The 20713-nt window shown below is 44.4% G+C and overlaps 1 protein-coding gene across 2 annotated transcripts in view; it reads left to right on the top strand.

The window, feature by feature from the left end:
• The window catches only part of LOC118393600 (zinc finger MIZ domain-containing protein 2-like), a 72027-nt gene that overhangs the window by 34493 nt on the left and 16821 nt on the right, over positions 1–20713 (top strand). For both annotated transcript variants that reach the window (XM_035786423.2, XM_052462638.1), the window contains exons 2-16: positions 1998–2084; positions 6799–6913; positions 7184–7377; positions 8045–8225; positions 8755–8979; positions 9437–9646; positions 9829–9927; positions 10181–10355; positions 12278–12419; positions 12852–13062; positions 13278–13383; positions 15628–15785; positions 16105–16172; positions 16289–16357; positions 16656–16900. In XM_035786423.2, the coding sequence (XP_035642316.1) occupies positions 2035–2084; positions 6799–6913; positions 7184–7377; positions 8045–8225; positions 8755–8979; positions 9437–9646; positions 9829–9927; positions 10181–10355; positions 12278–12419; positions 12852–13062; positions 13278–13383; positions 15628–15785; positions 16105–16172; positions 16289–16357; positions 16656–16900 (2248 nt within the window). In that variant the 5' untranslated portion in view covers positions 1998–2034. The remainder of the gene's footprint in view (positions 1–1997; positions 2085–6798; positions 6914–7183; positions 7378–8044; positions 8226–8754; positions 8980–9436; positions 9647–9828; positions 9928–10180; positions 10356–12277; positions 12420–12851; positions 13063–13277; positions 13384–15627; positions 15786–16104; positions 16173–16288; positions 16358–16655; positions 16901–20713) is intronic.

Genomic DNA, 20713 nt, shown 5'->3' on the forward strand with positions numbered 1-20713 from the left:
AAAACCACAGGTCTGGGACAGGTAGCACGCCCGGTGAACAGGTCAGGGATCCATAACCGCAGGCAGAACAGTTGAAACTGGAGCAGCAGCACGGCCAGGTGGACTGGGGACAGCCAGGAGTCATCATGCCAGGTAGTCCTGAGCCATGGTCCTAGGGCTCAGGTCCTCAGAGAAAGAAAGAAAGAAAGAGGGAGCATACTTAAATTCACACAAGACACCAGATATGACAGGACAAGTACTCCAGATATAACAGACTGACCCTAGCCCCCGACACACAAACTACTGCAGCATAAATACTGGAGGCTGAGACGAGGGGTCAGGAGACACTGTGGCCCCATCCGATGATACCCCCGGACAGGGCCAAACAGACAGGATATAACCCCACCCACTTTGCCAAAGCACAGCCCCCACACCACTAGAGGGATAACTTCAACCACCAACTTACCATCCTGAGACAAGGCCGAGTATAGCAAACAAAGATCTCCCCCACGGCATAGCCCACATAGTGTTGTGTGTTCCTTCCAAACAACTCAACTATTTAATCTGTCCACAGAATATTTTGCCAGAAGCGCTGTGGAACATCCAGGTGCTCTTTTGCGAATTTCAGACGTGCAGCAATGTTTTTTTTTTTTTTTGGACAGCAGTGGCTTCTTCTGTGGTGTCCTCCCATGCACACCATTCTTGTTTAGTGTTTTACGTATCGTAGACCCGTCAACAAATGTTAACATGTTCCAGAGTTCTGTAAGTCTTTAGGATTCTTCTTAACCTCAATGGATTCTCAATGGACTCTAGGATTCTTCTTAACCTCAATGAGCATTCTGTACTGTGCTCTTGCAGTCATCTTTGCAGGATGGCCACTCCTAGGGAGAGTAGCAACAGGGCTGAACTTTCTCCATTTAAAGACAATTTGTCTTACCATAGACTGATGAACATCAAGGCTTTTAGATATACTTTTGTAACCCTTTCTAGGTTTATGCAAGTCAACAATTCTTAATCGAATACAACAGGTATAGATAGACCTTGCAGTGAAATGCTTACTTACGAGCCCTTAACCAACAATGCACTTTCAAAGAAATATGGATAAGAATAAGAGATGCCGCCTGGTATAGAGGTCCTAGATGGCAGGAAGCTTGGCCCCAGTGATGTACTGGGCCGTTCGTGCTACCCTTTGTGGTGCCTTGCGGTCGGAGGCCAGTCAGTGATGCAACCAGTGCTCTCTGGTTCAGCTGTAGAACCTTTTGAGCATCTGAGGACCCATGCCCATAATCTTAGGTCTTCTGAGATCTCTTTTGTTAGAGGCATGGTTCATATCTGGCAATGCTTCATGTGAATAGCAATCTCTAAATGTTGAGTTTTTTTATAGGGCAGGGCAAATCTAATGAAAAAATCGCAAATGTTGTTTCATTGATTGGACTCCAAGTTAGCTGACTCCAATTTAGCTTTTGGAAAACTCATTAGTTTAGGGGTTCACATACTTTTTCCAACTTACACTGTGAAAATGTAAATGATATATTCAATACAGACAAAAAAAATACAATACTTGGTGTATTATTAGTTTAAGCTGTTTGTCTATTGTTGTGACTAAGATGAAGATCAGATAAATGTATGACTAATTTATGCAGAAATCCAGGTAATTCCAAAGGGTTCACATACTTTTTCTTGCCACTGTAGGTTGCCCTTTTTGCAAGGCATTCTAAAACATCCCTGGTCTTTGTGGTTAAATCTGTGTTTGACAGCCACTGCTCTACTGAGTGATCTTACAGATAGTTGTGTGTGTGTGGGGTACAGAGATGAGGAACTCTTTCAAAAATCATGTTAAACAATGTTATTGCACACAGAGTGACTCCATGCACTGCCAATCATTGTTTCGGTAGTTTCTCCTCTTATAATTATAGACTTTCTGAATATGCAAATGACAGGAACATTGCAGGAACATTTGTCATGTCTATTCTCCAATAGTTGGCCTCATGTCTAAACACGTGTTCTTTTGTTTTCAGGCAGTCTGCTGGTTGAGGAGTTGCCAACGTCCTTCCGATGAACCCCATGAACTCCATGAAACCTGGCCTGCCTCCTAATCCACACAGGTGTGTACCAACTACCCACCCAGCCAGACAGCCAGCCCCCATCTCTCCTCCCTCTCCATTCGATAAGGATGATTCTAAGCTTTGTGGTTTTGTAGATGAGAAGAATGGCTGTTACTTTCAGGGTCTGTATTCACATGTCTCAGAGTAGGAGTGCTGATCTAGGATCAGGTCCCCCCCTCTTATTCATTATGATTTAAAACACAAAACTGATCCTTGGTCATACTCCGATATGCTTTGTGAATATGGGCCCCGAAATGCATCCTTTCTGTGAATATCTGTCGAGGCGGCAAGGGAGAGTCGAGATTAACTGACAGATAAAGTGAGCTTCTTTTGAGGATGGCTGGTTAAACGTGGGAGTTCAGAAAAGAGTGTGACAGTAAAGTTTTTATTTTAATGAGAAAGTACACCCACACAAGGCAAAAATGTCACCACCTCTCACTCCAACGTACCTTACTCAACGCAGTTTTGTGCTGATATAACTCTCACTTCAGTCTGGTTTGCTTGGATAGAGGCCAGGGTCTAGCCTACCAACATCACCTACTACGACCTCAAAAAAGAGCTCAGACTCCAAGTGGACGTGTCGAAGTATGGACTAGGTGCAGTGCTACTTTACTTCTGACTGTGAAATGAACTACGCTCAAATCGAAAAAGGGCTGTACGCCATTCTGTTCGGGTGTAAGCGTTTCCATCAGTACGTATATGGATGCCAAGTCATTGAAATCTGACCACAAGCCCCTCGAGTCAATCATGAGGAAACCGCTTGCTGCAGCCCCGCCAAGGCTACAGAGAATGATCCTTCAACTACAAAAATACGCATTCACAATCACTCACCGTCCAGGCAAAGACATCCCTGTCACAGACACACATTCCCATGTTTCTTACCTTCAAGGACAGCAGCCTCAGTGAAGGCATGGACATGCAAGTGCACACTGTGTACAGCAACTTACCAGTTAGTGACACAAAACTGGAGGAGAGCTGAGCAGAAACAGAAAAGGACAACTCGTACAGCTGAGGAGAGTCCTGCAGGATGGATGGCCTGAGGAGAGGAGAAAATCCCCTCTGAGTTCTGGAACCATCGTGATGAACTATCACAGATGAACGGAATCATCTTCAAAGGAGAGAAAATCATCATTCCTACCATTGTCAGAAGAGATTTTGACAAAGATCCATGCTGGACACATGGGCATGGAAAAGTGCAAACCGAGAGCACGGAACATTTTGTTTTGGCACGGAATGTGCGAACAGAGGACATTGTTAGTAAATGCCCCACATGTCTTGAACGATGCCCCTTAAACACCAGAGCCAATGTTACCTCGCTGTATCCCAGATCAACCCTGGCAGGTCGTGGCATCCAATCACCTGGAACAACGAGGTCTACATCTTCACAGTGGACTACTACAGCAGATACTTCAAACTCGACAAGCTTCACAGCACCACATCTGCAGCTGTGATACACAAGCTGAAAGCAATCCTTGCCAGGCATGGCATTGTAGAGACTTTAATATCTGACAATGGCCCCTATTACAAATAAAATGAGTTTGAATCCTTCACAAAAGCATGGGAGTTCACACATGTCACCACAAGCCCACATTACCCTCAAATGAATGGCCTTGCTGAAAAATCTGTGCAGATTGCTAAATCTGTGCAGATTGCTAAATCTGTGCAGATTGCTAAATCTGTGCAGATTGCTAAATCATTCATGGACAAAGCTAAAGCAGATGATAGACCCCTACCTCAGTCTCCTTGAATACCTCAACACTCCAGTTGACAACTTCAAATCACCAGCCCAGCCCAAACATTCCCAGCACTAACCAGCAGCTGCAACCTGAGGTCGTCCGCTACAAAGAAATACATGAAAAACGTGCACAGAGACAACTACGACAGGTCAGCGAGACCACTGCCACTGTCTTTTAAAAGAAATTCATATATTCATATGTGTAAACATACTGAATTGTAATTGGATGCATTTTACCGCCGTATCATACTGCCCTATGATTGGTTAAGACCACCCAGGTGGTGAGGTAATATTCGGTTGATCATGGTATGAGACACGCGAACATGCCAGGTATAGCTTGCTAATTAAGAGCTATGTTTAGAAATATCCTGTCGTACTGCATTTAATTTTGTACAAAGCGTGCAAAACAAGACGTACCTTTTGGCTTCTGGGAAAAAATGAAAGTTGATATGAAAACCAAAAGAGCAAGAGCGATGGTGCGGTGTGTGAAAGAGCAATGGAACTTATTGGCCTAGTTCCATGCACTCATTTCTTTATGCGCCAATGGATCAAGGTGTATCATCAATATGTTGGTGACTTCGCATTAGTTGACTTTTTAGATCTTTATAATTTTAATTCAGATTTTTATTATTAACCATGTGACAATGATTTTGAGAAACGACAACGTTATTATTGCAATTAAATTGTTCCATTAAAACGCGCATATGAAAATCATAACTGGCACGGAAAACGGAAGAAATGGCAGGATAAATTGTAAGCTCCTCCAAACTTGAAACTCACGGGCCGCCTATAAAGTCTTTATAAAATAATTGCCTCCATGTTTTAATGGTCGGGGTTTGCCTATAGGCTACTTTGAATGAAGGTAAGACATGCCTCATTTAACGTTTTTAAAATGCATACTGCCTCCAGCTCACATTGTAAAGTGGTGGATGACGCGATGATAGCCTGTTGCCTGCACTTGAATTGTGAATGGGGGGCGCTTCAATAGCCTGTTCGAGAAATAAATACATTTAAAAAGGTAGCTTTTTTTTACCTCTTGATTCTAGCCAACCCGATCCGGGATCGTGAATACAGCCTCAAGCTCATTACCATAACGCAACGTTAACTATTCATGAAAATCGCAAATGAAATGAAATAAATATGCTAGCTCTCAAGCTTAGCCTTTTGTTAACAACACTGTCATCTCAGAATTTCAAAATATGCTTTTCAACCATAGCAAAACAAGCATGTGTGTACGATTATTGATAGCTAGCGTAGCATTTAGTGTAGCATTCAGCATGCAACATTTTCACAAAAACAAGAAAAGCATTCAAATAAAATCATTTACCTTTGAAGAACTTCAATGAGGAGACTCAGTTAGATAGCAAATGTTCAGTTTTTCCTGAAAGATTCTTTGTGTAGGAGAAATCGCTCCGTTTTGTTCGTCACGTTTGGCTACCAAAGAAAAACGAAAATTCAGTCATCAAAACGCCAAACTTTTTTCCAAATTAACTCCATAATATCGACTGAAACATGGTAAACGTTGTTTAGAATCAATCCTCAAGGTGTTTTTCACATATCTCTTTGATGATATATCGTTCGTGGAAGTCTCCTCTCTCCTCTGAATCACATGGAAGAATGCTTGCAGCTGGAGATTACGCACCACTTTCGACAAAGGACACCGGGCGGACACCTGGTAAATGTAGTCTCTTATGGCCAATCTTCCAATGATATGCCTACAAACACGTCACAATGCTGCAGACACCTTGGGGAAACGGCAGAACGTGTAGGCTCGTTCAGAACGCATTCACAGCCATATAAGGAGACAATGGAAAACAGCGGCTCAAATTTTGCTCATTTCCTGTTTGAAGTTCCATCTTGGTTTCGCCTGTAGCATCAGTTCTGTGGCACTCACAGATAATATCTTTGCAGTTTTGGAAATGTCAGTGTTTTCTTTCCAAAGCTGTCAATTATATGCATAGTCGAGCATCTTTTCGTGACAAAATATCTTGTTTAAAACGGGAACGTTTTTTCATCCAAAAACGAAATACTGCCTCTAGTGTTCCAAGAGGTTAACTGATCACCAAAACTGTGTATAACACATACATTTAGAATTGTTGCACAATGAATGGGCTTATAAAAGCATGTTTACTCCAGCAGCAACCAGCTGATGAGCTCTGCATGCTGTGCGTGTGTGACAGTTGTGTTGGATAAATAAGATGCATGATGACTAATGAAAATACACACAGGACAATTTAATTCCACTAAATTATGCAAATTAACCTATAGACTGATGAGCATGATGGTCAAATGTATTTCCACCGACTGGTATTTCCATCAATGAATATAAGCATTATTTTGCAATGAGATTGACATTTTTATTTAAAAAAAAAAAAATTTTTTTTTTTTTTTAATCTCCTAGTCATTTTGGCCAACAACAGTTTTATTTATGGAATTTTCATTTTTTTTATAGGCCAAAATAACAGAAACCATGCTCTGCATGTGTGGCCACTTTGGCAGACTCAACAAGATGTACGCTGCAAGGCTGATTATGGAAAGCAAACAAGAATAACTAGAGCAGTCCTGTTTTATCCAGTATGAGTCACACACGTAACTTCTCTCTTGGCACTGCTACTTTTACCCGTATCTAGGTGACGGCTTTGTCTCCATGGAGACATGGTGCAGTGTCGTGTGATAATGTGATTGACATGCACAGGCAAATCCACTGAGTAAAGCACAGGCGGCACACATGCCCAGCACAGATTTTTAAATATGCACAGGCTATAGCAAAGCCAGAATCTTCAGGCATGCATGTTGCTTACATGTATAAATGCATGTCCATATTTTTCTCCTGACTCAGCAAAGCGGCAACATCCGCTCAAAGCTCCACGGACTTATCCGCCTTAACCCATAGTTGAGGTCCCCGAAGGGCCACAGAGGAAGTGTTGGCCACGACCCAATTCTCCAGTCAGTAATCTCTCTGTCTCTCCTCCTCCTCAGTGACGGCTCCTACCCTTATGACCCTGTGTCCTGGCAGCAAGGCAGCAATCAGCCGGCAGGCTCCCTGTCTGTGGTAACCACAGTGTGGGGGGTAACCAATCCTTCACCCAGCCAGGTATGGATAGACCCGTGACCTCACGAAAGCAAACATTAAGGTTGTGTCCCAAATGGCACCCCATTCCCTATGTAGTGCACTACTTTTGACCAGGACCCATTTGGGACGCTACATACAGCTGCAATATAATGTCACCCTCCCTTCCCTTCCTCCACAGGCGATATACCAACATTCCAAAGTATAAGAATCATTGGGCTGAATCATATTAGAACTAGGTTGATAGTGATTCACCACGTAAACACTCCTGTTTGTTTCTCCTCCCCCTCTCAGGTCCTGGGTGGGAACCCGATGGGTCCAGGTGGGAACTCTGGCGGGGGCAACATGATGCCCGGCCATAGCCCTGGGATGGGACAGCAGTTTATGGGTCAACAGGGCTACCCGGAGCCCAACAAAGGCTACATGCAGCAGGGCATGTACGGCAGGGGCAATGGGGGATACCCCGCCGGGCCTGGGTATGTGGGCAGGTAAGCGACAGACAGACCGACCGACCGATATAGCCCAGGCCACGTGTTTTTATCTCCGCTCATTCATGTGGAATTACCTCGAGGAGAAGGAGAGGAGAGATTTGGAGGCAAAGATTAAGGGAGTCAACATCTCCCACACACATACCCGTGTTGGCAATATGCCTCTGCCCACTCCAGTATGTGAAGGCTGGATAGTGTCAGAGCTCCTCGTCCATCTTCTTGGCTGCAACCGTTTCCTTTTAGTGAGACCTGTCTCTGACTCACCCATTAACAGCAGTTTCCTTTTGCCATCCCCTCTCATACCATTGTGGATTCAGTCGACTAGTAGGCTATTTAATCCTGAGTGGTGCACTGCAAAACTAAATCGATTTATATTCAGGGTGACACTATTCTCAATACACCATTCATTTTTGAATAGCTGGAACTGTTCCTTCCGAGCACAAGGGACAAGTGTCCAAACCAAAACAGAATGAATTAGCTGCTAGACATACATGTTGTATAGTAATCCTCCTGTAGTCTTTGCATAGTAGCCAAGAGTATGATGGTTTCTGGTAATATGGAACAGTTACTGTTTTACTGGGGGAACATGTACCTGTGTGTGAAATACTGGAGTCACACTATTTCCAGGTTGGTTTATTTTGAAACATCCATTTCTCTGTCCCCTCAGTTACCCCAATAACGGAGGGGGGTCTATGGGCATGCCCCCTCATGGCATCCGCCCTCAAACCGACTTCACCCAGGCGGCGGCGGCGGCGGTGGCTGCAGCGGCTGCCACAGCAACAGCCACAGCCACGGCAACGGTTGCTGCTATCCAGGAGAAACAGAACCAGGAGATGAACTACGGCCAGGTAAGGAAGGAGGTAGGGAGGGCAATGTAGTACATGCTCTAGAGTGAATTTTTCCATGGGTACAGATCTAGGATCAGCTTGCCTTCCCCCAAATCCTAACCGTAACCATTACAGGGGAAAATGCTAAACTGACCCAAGATCAGAGTCTAGGGACAACTTAATCCTACTCTGTAGTGCATACTGTCTGCTATAGTATTACTATTGTCTCGGATGACCACAAGCCAGGGGTTGCGACACAAACACCTTATGGGAGTTGCCTGTCAGACTGTATTGTGCAGAAACATCCAACCAAAATGGTGGCCTCTGTTGGTCTGAGTGGATACTGCACCCCCTGCTGGCTATAGGAGTGTGTGGCTTATGTTTAATTAACAGAGGGAAGTTCTTTGACTTTGCAACACTGCTCAATATGGACCTTATTTATACGTTATTATAACCATGTAACCCAGTGAAAACATCACATCAAAGTGACTTCTGTTTCCTTTATCTCACCCGCCATAACATGCCCACACTAACCTAGAGGACTTTTCAGATGGGTGGCGGTGCGGGCTACAACACACAGTTCATGCAACACCCGGGCCCCCGAGGTCCCCCTGGCATGTCCCCGGCAGGGATGGGTCCCGCTCGTCCCCCGTCCATGGGGCCCATGTACGGTGCCCCTCAAGGTCAGAGGATGCCCCAACACCCAGGCTACCCCGGGGCTCAGCATGGACCACCCAGGCCACAGCAGGGACTCAAACGCCCATACAATTCTGAGGTGAGTCTCTCCCGGCGAATGACTTCACATACTTTCTAATGCAAACCATTTGTAGACTGACAGCCATAAGTAAAAAATATACTGTGTGAATTATAATACTATATTAACACCTATGTCCATCCATTTTATTAAGCTTGATAGTTTGCCGTTAATGTAGTTGTTTTTGGTTACACTGTCCAAATTCACCAAAATGGGCCATTCTCTTATAATAGCCAGGTGTCACTTCACATTTTAGCAAGTAAAAGCCTCCAATTAATGCTGGGTATCAAAGTGTAATTTCACAAGCTTAAAATTCAAGTAAACTCAACTTCCTTATTTGGTAAGGTTTATCTCAGTAACATTATAGCTTTCATTTGTTTGTATCCTCATCATACCAGAAATATGATTGTGTGCCCAGTTTTGTTTTGAGGTCAACACATATCTCGTTTCCATTTTTCCCCCTCTGTGTCTCCCTCAGGGCTTTACTGGGCAGCAGTATGGTCCAGGCATGGCTGGCCCTGCTCCTGGTCAGGGGCCCTACCCTGGGCAGCCCATGCAGTACCATGGGGGCCTGGGACCCCAGCGCTCAGCCACCTCCCCCTCCTACCAAGGCCACAAGATGCCCATGCAGCAGGGCAACATGGGCCAGTACCCCTCGGGACCAGCCCACCCAGGACAGTACTACAAGGTAACACTATCCAGTGTCAGGATCTGTCGAACCCCTATTCCTGTCTGTCTGTTACACAGCCTGCTGGGCTATACTGTTTTCACACCCCTCCTCCTATGTGTGTGTATGCCCTGGCTGGCTACTGTAATAATACCAAACTAGAGTCCAGAGTACAAACCAGTGCTGTGCGATTTGCCTTTCAGTCGGAGCAGTTCAATGGACAGGGCAACACACTAAATGCACTAGCGGCCGGGGGAGTCGGTGGAGTTTACAACACCTTCAACCAGACTGTAGTCAATGGGGTGAGAACTCATTCCACCTTCATTATGTTTTTGTGTAACATGGTCCTTAGATCTGTTTGTGCTGTCTTGCCAATGGCCGTAAGAGTTGGAAAGACGGCACAAACCGATTTGGGACCAGGAATGTCTTTGTGTGTAGAGATGTAGACCTATGTTGCCTCTGAATGCCAAAATCTCAAAGCAAAACACATTACTGCTATTTTTAGTCCTCCAAGTACAGCAACTTAACCCTACTCTCATTCTCTTTGTGTCCTAGCCGGGCAGGGTGATGCCTGGTTATCCAAGCTCTCCCCTTCTTGGAAACCCCACCCCTCCCATAACCCCAGGCAGTGCGGTGCCCCCCTACATGTCTCCTGGCCATGATGTCAAGCCCTCTTTCCTGCCTGACATCAAGCCAAACACAAACTCCCTACCCCCACCACTCCCCACAGGTAACCCTCAAACATGACACACTCGTACACAGAATTTGCTTTGGAAATCCCTCGTCTCTCAGTAGCCAAATTATAATTTATTGGTCACATACACGTGTTTAGCAGATGTTATTGTGGGTGTAGCAAAATGCTTGGGCTTCTAGCTCCGACAGTGCAGTAATTTCAAAACAATTACACTATATACATAATATATACCCAATATGCACAAATCTAGTAAAGGAATGGAATTAAGAATTTAAAAATGTATGGACGAGCAATGTCAGAGCGGCATAGAATAAGATACAGTAGAATAGTATCGGATACAGTATATACAAATGAGATGGGTAAATGCAAAATATGTTAACATTATTAAAGTGACTAGAGTTCCATTTATTAAAGTGGCCAGTCTGATGGCCTTGAGATAGACGCTGTTTTTCAGTCTCTCGGTCCCAGCATTGACGTACCTGTACTGAGCTCGCCTTCTGGATGATTACAGGATGAACAGGCAGTGGCTCTTGTGGTTGTTGTCATTGAGCTTTTTGGCCTTCCTGTGACATCGGGTGCTGTTGGTGTCCTTGAGGGTAGGTAGTTTGCCCCCGGTGATGTTGGGCATACTGCACCGCCCTGCGGTCGCGGTGGTGCAGTTGCCGTACCAGGCGGTGATACAGCCTGACAAGATGCTCTCGATTGTGCATCTGTAAAAGTTTGAGGGTTTTAGGTGACAAGCCAAATTTCTTCAGCCTCCTGAGGTTGAAGAGGTGCTGTTGCACCTTCTTCACCACACTGTCTGCGGGTTGACCATTCCAGTTTGTCAGTGATGTGTACGCCGAGGAACTTGAAGCGTTCAACCTTCTCCACTGAGGTCCCGTTGATGTGGATGGGGGGTGCTCCCTCTGTTGTTTCCTGAAGTCCACGATCAGCTAGGCTTCCATCCAATTGGCGACAGATTTTCATGCAAATATTCAAAAATCTACATAAAGAAAATAAGTAAATTTTCCCCACCAGTGGTGTGTTTCCACCAAACTGACTCTGCGTGCTGACTTAGTGCACACAATGTGCATTTTTGGCTTATGTTTTTTTCCCCCTAATGTTCTATGTGTTGTCACAAAAACTGTTGCGTTAAATAGAAAAAGTGCCTACTCTGGTCTTGGCACGTGTGCTTTAGCCAGCAGCTCGCAGATACAGGGTAATGGCTAGAAGTTATCTAGCTTTTGACTAATTAACGTCAAGTTAAAATGTTTTAAAAAATCTACTTTTGACGTTAATTTGGCAAAAAAACAGGATCCCATCTAGCCATGACTCGGATACAGTGCGGGTAGGCTAGTCTACATTATGAGATTATGGATAAGATTATGGATATTTTTTTAAACGGCAGTCAGGCATTGATCATCATGTCACCAGAATAAGACCCTCAGCATTTATTGGAAAGGAGCATCACGCTCATACCATGCACTTTCAGCACCCTGGGAAGTTCATCATAATTTTTCATCTGGAGCCTAATTTAAACTGCATGTTTTCCGGAGTCGTAGTGGGAGGACCACACACCATGTCAACGTGTGATTTCAAGTTTACTTCAATATCATGGTTATTATATCAATATTTGTTATTTGCGCATCGATGCGTTTCCACCGCCATTTTACTGACACAAAAAGATCCCACCATGTCGAATGAACAAATGATCTATCGGGATTTATACATTTGTACCGAAAATTCCTGTTTCCATCACAATTGTCGTGATTCATTTTTATATGGTATGACATTACTCGCATAAAAACTGTGGATGGAAACGTGGTTAATGAAGTCTTTGTTTTCATAATTTCTCTGCATTTACGCAAGTAAGGCTCGGTGCCTCCAGAAAACAGAGAAACTAGTGTTGTGTGTGTTTAGACGGTCTAACAACGAGACATGGTGGCTGATTGATTGCGCCTGGCTTTGCTCAACAGGTAACCCCAGCGATGACCTGCGGTTGACCTTCCCCGTACGAGATGGCGTGGTGCTGGAACCCTTCCGCCTGGAGCACAACCTGGCCGTCAGCAACCACGTCTTCCAGCTGCGCGACTCCGTCTACAAGACCCTCATGATGAGGTCCGAGCTCGGCTGCTCTTCATTTTATATATTGGATTGTACTGTGCTATACTATACCCTGCTATTCTGCAATGTACTGTGCTATATTATAAACTGGGTGGTTCGAGCCCTGAATGCTGATTGACTGAAATATACCACGGGTATGACAGAACATTTATTTTTACTGCTCTAATTATATTGGTAACCAGTTTATAATAACAATAAGGACCTCAGGGTTTTGGGATATATGGCCAATATACCACAGCTACGGGCTGTGTCCTAGCACTCCGCTTTGTGTCGTGCAAGAACAGCCCTTAGCCGTAGTATATTGGCCATATGCAGTACCACACCTCCTCGGGTCTTATTGCTTAACTAAACCATGCTATGCTATACTACTATATTGCTGTTGTAGATGATTTGGCGTGTGTGGGTGCGTGTGTGTACCGTACGCAGGCCGGACTTGGAGCTCCAGTTTAAGTGTTACCACCACGAGGACCGTCAGATGAACACTAACTGGCCGGCGTCGGTGCAGGTGAGCGTTAACGCCACGCCCCTCACCATCCAGCGTGGCGACAACAAGACTTCCCACAAGCCCCTGTACCTGAAGCAAGTGTGTCAGCCCGGGAGGAACACCATCCAGATCACGGTCACAGCCTGCTGTTGTGTAAGTGTCCTGCAGCACACACCTACACTCTGTTGAATGGAGTTTCACCATTGTAATCAACTCTTCTGCAAGTTTCACGTCACAGTTCAAATTGAGGCACAGTCAAACCTGTTTCCCTCTATGTAGAGTGTTCACTATTGCACTGATAATCTCTAATCCCAAACATCTATTTTGCTGTCTCTCTCCTCTCTACCCCTCGCTCTTGCTACCTGCAGTCTCACCTGTTTGTGCTCCAGCTGGTCCACAGGCCGTCAGTACGATCGGTGCTGCAGGGCTTGATGAAGAAACGGCTTTTGCCAGCAGAGCACTGTGTCACTAAGAGTGAGTGGGGCATTTTATTTATTGAACCTTTAATTTATCAGGAAACTCCCATTGAGATATAAAATCTATTTTACAAGGGAAACCTTGCATTTGAACTAGGACTACCTCTGGTACCACCATTTGCCATTCTCAGTTTTCTCAAAACTATTGCAAAGTCTGAATAAGCTTTTAGAAGTATTCAGACCCCTTGACTTTTTCCATAGTTTGTTCCGTTACAGCCTTAATCTAAAATGGATTAAATTATATTTTTCCTCAATCTACACACACTACCCAATAATGACAAAGCAAAAGCATGTGTTTAGAAAATGGTATAAAAAAGGTATTCTTTGGTATGACGCTAGAAGCTTGGCAAACCTGTATTTGGGGGGTTTCTTCCATTCTTCTCTGCAAATCCTCTCTAGCTCTGTCAGGTTAGATGGGGAGCATCGCTCTCTATGTTCGATCGTGTTCTGGGCCGCTCAGTCTTGATATGTTCGTCAAAAGAGAGATCAGGGTCCAGAGTAAAACCGAGGTCCTTCACAGGTTTATTTGAGACGACTGTACAACCATTAAGATTAATTCTCAGATTCAACAGAAGATCTGTGCTGTCTTAGTTGTGTACTTAGGGTAGTTTTCCTGTTGGAAGGTGAACCTTTGCCCCAGTCTGAGGTCCTGAGCGCTCTGGAGCATTTTCATCAAGGATCTCTGCACTTTCCCACAATCCTGACTCTCCCAGACCTGCTGCTGAAAACACCCCTACAGCATGATGCTGCCACCACCATGCTTCACCGTAGGAATTATGCCAGGTTTCCTTCAGACGTGACTCTTGGCATTCAGGCCAAAGAGTTCAATCTTGGTTTCATCAGACCAGATAATCTTGTTTCTCATGGTTTGAGATTCCTTTAGGTGCCTTTTGGCAAACTCCAATGAGACACTTATGTGCTATTTACTAAGGAGTGGCTTCTGTCTGGCCACTATCATATAGGCCTGATTTAGTGGTGCTGCAGAGATGTTTGTCCTTCTGGAAGGTTCTCCCATCTCCACAGAAGAACCCTAGAGCTCTGTCAGAGTGACCATCGGCTTCTTGGTCACCTCCCTGACCAAGGCCCTTCTCCCCCGATTGTTCAGTTTGGCCGGGCGGCCAGCTCTAGGAAGGGTTTTAGTGGTTCCAAATTTCTTTCATTTAAGATTGGAGTCCACCTGTGTTCTTGGGGACCTTAAATGCTGCGTCTTTTGGTACCCTTCCCCAGATCTATGCCTCAACACAATGCTGTGTTGGAGCTCTATGGACAATTCCGTCAACCTCATGGCTTGGTTTTTGCTCTGACATGCACTGTCAACTGTGGGACCTTATATAGACAAGTGTGTGCCTTTCTGAATCATGTCCAATCAATTTACCACAGTTGGACTCCAATCAATTTGTAGCAAAATCTCAAGGATGATCAATGGAAACAGGATGCACCTGAGCTCAATTGAGTCGCATAGCAAAGGTTCTGAATACCTATGTAAATAATTATTTATTTGTAATAAATTTAGAAATAATTTAAAAAAAATCTTTTTTCACTTTGTCATTTTGGAGTATTGTGTGTCGATTTAATGAGGAAAACATGTATTTTATCAATTTTAGAAAATATTAAATACTCTGCAATTTAGCAGATGATTTTATCAAAAGCTACTAACTGTAGCACATGCATAACTATTCATATTGGGGGCCCCAGCGGGAATCAAACCCGTAATCCTGACATCGCCATGTTTTACCAAATGAGCGACACAGCCTTTGAAACCTGTGCATTCATTTCTCCATCCCTTTTACGCTACTGTCCCACGATAAGGCACTGACCACTACGGCATCATAGTATAGCAATACATCCTGTATCTCTACAATGGGGACTTCACTCGCCGCATGGCCTATGGGTCTCTAAAGCCCTGTTCACACTGCACTTAGCTATGGGAGCTTTTAGCCTGGGGCAAATATAGTGTTCACTCTTGCATATTCTCAAGTGAGTTAGCACCAGCCTTAGCCCAGGGCTAGCTGTCTCTGCTCTGGAGCAGGGTTGGCGCCAACTTTTTGGGGCTAGCCTAGCAGAGTTCCATTGTTACCTCATTTCAATATTCTACTCCAGAAAAGTGACAGTTGGTTTCAGTGAACACAGGCTAAGTTAACACAGGGACAGTCTTGGCATGGGGCTAAGGATAGCCCAAGGCTAAGACAAATGCAGTGTGAAAAGGCCTTAAATTCACTGTCTCCACCGTTCCCCACTGCAGTCAAGAGGAACTTCAGCAGCGGCACCATCCCAGGGACACCGGGGCTGAATGGGGAGGACGGGGTGGAGCAGACTGCTATCAGGGTGTCCCTCAAGTGCCCCATCACCTTCCGCCGCATCCAGCTGCCAGCGCGAGGCCATGACTGCAGACACATACAGGTCAGTACTCCTTGCCAGTACCACACCGATCGGCTCCACTAACACTGCTCCCTCAGAGTGGAAAAAAACAGTGCTGCATCTGAAATGGCTCCCTATTCCCTAAATAGTGCTCTACTTGTACGGTACTATATAGGGAATAGGGTGTCACTTCAGACGCAACCAGTGCTGATCCTTCACCTGTTCCCTAGAGATAGGCTACACAACTCTTGATTGCCAAGGAAGTCACATGTGAGGGTTTGTGATTGACTGATCAATATTATGTTTCTGTTTCTGGATGAATTTTTGGCTAATCCTACTCTCTCTCTCAACCTGGTTTCAGTGTTTCGACCTAGAGTCCTACCTGCAGCTGAACTGTGAGAGGGGGACCTGGCGCTGTCCTGTGTGCAAGTACGTTAGAATAGTAGACTACTACATAACTCCCTTGCAGGATTCAAATCGATTGAAGCTCACTACTATGTCCTAAATAGATTGTAGCTCACTACTACGTCCTTTCCCCCTTGCAGTAAGACTGCTTTACTGGAGGGTCTAGAGGTGGACCAGTACATGCTGGGGATCCTCATCTACATTCAGAAGTAAGAACCAACTCCCCAATGTCATTCTGACTTCTTCCCTGATTGTGATTTATATTCTTTCCCCCATATTCCTCTCCCATTCTCTATTATTCCCCCCAATCCCCTCAACAATATGTCTCTCACAAAACCCAAAACACAGTTGCGTCCTGAAAGGCAGCCTATTATTCCCTATTTGGTGCACTACTTCTGACCAGAGCCCTATCTGGTCAAAAGTGGTGCACCATATAAAGAATACGGTGCTATTTCATCTGCAGCCACGTATCTAAAACATTCATCTCTGATTTTTACACGCACGCAGCTCGGAGTATGAGGAGATTACCATTGACCCGGTGTGCAGCTGGAAGCCCGTTCCCATCAAACCCGACCTTCACATCAAAGAAGAGCCGGATGGTCCGGCACTGAAGCGCTGCCGCACCCTGAGCCCCAGTCACATGATCCTGCCCAGTGTCATGGAGATGATCGCCTCCCTGGGCCCAGCCTCATCGCCCTACCCCTCCATGCCAGCAGGGGGAAACGGCAGTACTCCGGACTACCCCAGCCAAGGTAGACTGACCTAACTCCTCTCATGTGGTAGGGAAGTGTGGTGCCATTTTCACTTCCATATCCACTTTTTTAAAGTATTTTTTTTATGGGCTTCCAGAGTAGCCTGAAATCCAGAACCTGATTTCTGCTAGCATTCCACTCCCTGGAATCTGTCACTGCCAAACGTGTATGGCATTAAAAGGACTGGAAAAGAGTGGAAAGTCAGCACAAACAGAATGGTATAGGGGAGAGTTGGCTATGTCGAGCCAAAGTGTTAGTTGAGCCACCTGTTGTTTCTATGAAACTATACATAAATATATTCTGTGACCAAATATCATCAATGCATCAAATCAAAATGTATTTGTCACATGCGCCGAATACAACAGGTGTGTAGACTTTACTGTCAAATTCTTACTTAGCTTCTTATGGCTGCATCCCTTCTTCTCAATTTCCACCTGAAGACATACCCTAATCTAACTGTCTGTAGCTCTGGCCCAGAGGCAAGGATATGCATATTCTTGGTATCATTTGAATGGAAACATTCAGAAGTTTGTGGAAATGTTAATTGAATGTAAGTGAATATAACACAATAGATCTGGTAGAAGAAAAGAGAAAGAAAGAGCATATGTTTTTTTTTTTTTGTAGCATCATCTTTCATATGTACTAGAATAGGATGCTGGGGATAATTTTGATGGATAACACAAGAGGGCAACTGTAGTTGTCAAAGTGACTGATAACATCAGGAATGGGTGAGCTACATGACATTTTGCATGAAGTCACCCAGGTGTCCCACACAAGTTGCCCAAATGTACCCAAGTGGCCAAATTGGTGAAATTATATATAACTATATACAACAGTGCAAATAACTATATACAACATATCAAAAAGCAATTCTAACACACAAAAAAATATATATAAAAATGTTTAAAATATATACATTTTAATTTTTTTAATTTTTAAAAACAGGGGTAGACCCTTTGGAAGACCCTCAGTCCTCTACACAATATTTTGGTGCTGGTGCCATGTCCCATAGCAGTCTCTTTCTGCTGTAAAGCAGAGGCAAACCAAACAAGTGGTGCAGGTGATGGGGGACTTCATGTGACAAAGAACACAACGACGCCTCCATGCTGTGCCCTTTTGGCCCTGAGGCACATTCATGCCTGCAGTTATGAACTTTGGCATATGAACACCACTGGTGGCAGGAGTAGAGGGGGCAGAATGTGATGCAGTGGACTTCGTGCTATAGCCAGCAAGCTCCTGGATGAGCAGCTCCCTGAAGGCAAGCTGTGAGATGGGGGGCTGTGCACAGCTCTTTGCCATTTCCTTCTGCAGGATGAAGGAATTCACCACAGCAATGTCAATGAAATGGTAAAACTATCTATTTTACCATTTCTTTGTCCTGTGGAGAACATTGTAGTACCCTATCAGTGTGATAGGTCTACACCTCCCATACCCTTGTTGTAATCCTTGATAGCTGCAGGAATGGGGACATTTTTGGTGGTCCATGCCCCAGTAGTGTCCTTCACATGCTTGACGACGTGATCGCCACTGAAGGACTTGTGGATAGTGGAGTACATCACCACCTCTCTGGTATCCATCCACTTCACAAACAGCAGGCCATCTTCACGGATCCATCGCATGGTACCCCGCTTAGGCATGTCGTTCACCTTTGTCTTCGGAAAGCCCACTCTGTTGGTCCGAATGGTGCCACAAGCCCACACCTCCAGCTTCCTCAGGTCTGCAAACAGGGTAGGGCTTGTGTAAAAGTTGTCCACAAAGTTTGTAGCCCTTCCCCATCAGTTGAAAATCCAATAACTCCATGACGGAATCGTAACTGAGTCCCTTACCAGTCGCAAAACTGCTTTTCCCCTCATAAACCAAAAAGTTGCATGTGTATGCACACACACAATCAGCAAAAACAAACAGCTTGTAACCCCATTTTGTTGGTTTGTTACGCATGTATTGTTTTAGGCCAATTCTGGCCTTTGAGGCTACCATCTTCTCATCTATGGACAAGTTCTGGGTGGGCTGAAAATGGGTCTTGCAGGCCTCAACCATGCTGGGGTAGAGAGGTTTGACTTTGCAGAGCCTGTCAAACCTTGCGATGCCTCTCCTCCTGTCATTCTCCTCATCAACTTCTGGGTCACTGATGTGAAGCACCTGTGAGATATTTAGAAACCTTGTAGAGGACATGACAGTGGGGGGGAAAGGCAGTTGATAGAGTGGGGATGTTTTCCAGTAATCCTTTAGGGTTTTTAACTTCACCATCCCCATGTAAATTACCAGTGAAAGGTAGCAGAAAAGGTCTGACATGGAAATGGGCTTCCATGCCTCTTTCTTTCCTGCTTGCTTCTTAGCCCCATATTTGTTTGTATTTACACACCAGGGAATCAACAACTGACGGGGTGAAAAACAGTTGAAAAAGTTGCATGGATCTGTATTTCTGTATTTCAAGATCATGTCCAGCTGAGGTCCTGGTGGCCTTTTTGGTCTGAATATTGGAGGACGTGGCTCCACATCCTCCTCCAGCAGAGAGTGCCATTGCCCCTCTTCCTGTCTGCCAACAGGTTCCACACTTCCCTTCCTCTGCTTCTTTGGTTGTGTCTTCACACCTCTAGATGGCCGGGCGGGGGTAGGTGTGGAGCCGGAGACAGCAGGGGTCCGGCTTGATGAACCCGCTTCAGTGGGGGATGGGCACCTTGGCACCGGGGGCTCCCAGTCGAAGTCGCTATCACTGTGAAAGAAAACATTTAAAGAAATATTTATGTATGAGCCTTTTATCATCACATAAAATAAACATATGTATTGTATAGAGCAGAGGGAACAGTCACTAAGGTGAAGTGCTGTTCCATTCAACTCCTGCCATTGTTGTGGGCCTGCCCTCCCCTCAACAGCACCCAATGGCTATTTCATATGGGAGTGGAGTGGAGCAGCAGGCGCAGTGGCCATGTGTGTGTTTGCTGTTCTACTCCATTCCATTTTAATAGAAAATAAATATGTCTGACATGGAATATATATATATATATATATATATATATATATATATATATATATATATATATATATATATATATATATACACACACTATGTATAGCCAATGTGTACTTTACACATTTCATCACACATTTCATTACTGATTATATTTCTATAAATTGCAACAACAACAAAAATATATCAAATCATATTTCAAACAACGGCATTAGCATTTACCAGTTCAGGATTATATCCTCTCCTTGCAGAAACATATCTTCAGTGTTTGAGTCATAACTATGCTCACTCAAAGATTCTTCAAACAACAAATCTGTCTCACTTTCTTGATTAATATCTTTTATAATCTGGTGCAAATCTGTATACTTAGATTTGGACTTCGCTTTTCCTGATTTATGTGTCATGATATGTTTTATGAAATCGTTGAAAAAACACTTTCCAAAATACTGCGCGTGACTGCAACAAGTCTGATGGTCAATGTCGAATGAAGTTTTACGAACAAGTGAGTCCAACCCATAACCATAACATACTGGCGTTTACCTCAGCTCATTGGCTATCTACCAAGCTAGATTTCAAGAAGATCAGTGGTCATTGGGCAGAAATACAGTCAATCAACAAAACTTTGCTAATATTATTGGTGCGCAATGAGGTCATGGCTCGTTGTCTTCAAATCAGTTCATTTCGGTCAATACCAAAAATAATAACAATAACAAAAAGAACAATCAAGTATGGCTGTGTTACAAACATCCAGAGGATTGCAATGAAACCAACCATGACTAGATAAATGATTGTTTAGTGTGTGTAATTACGTTGAATGCTTCGTCAAAAGTTGATAGAGATGGAAT

The sequence above is a fragment of the Oncorhynchus keta genome, chromosome 14, assembly GCF_023373465.1.
Source record: "Oncorhynchus keta strain PuntledgeMale-10-30-2019 chromosome 14, Oket_V2, whole genome shotgun sequence".
Lineage (NCBI taxonomy): Eukaryota > Metazoa > Chordata > Actinopteri > Salmoniformes > Salmonidae > Oncorhynchus > Oncorhynchus keta.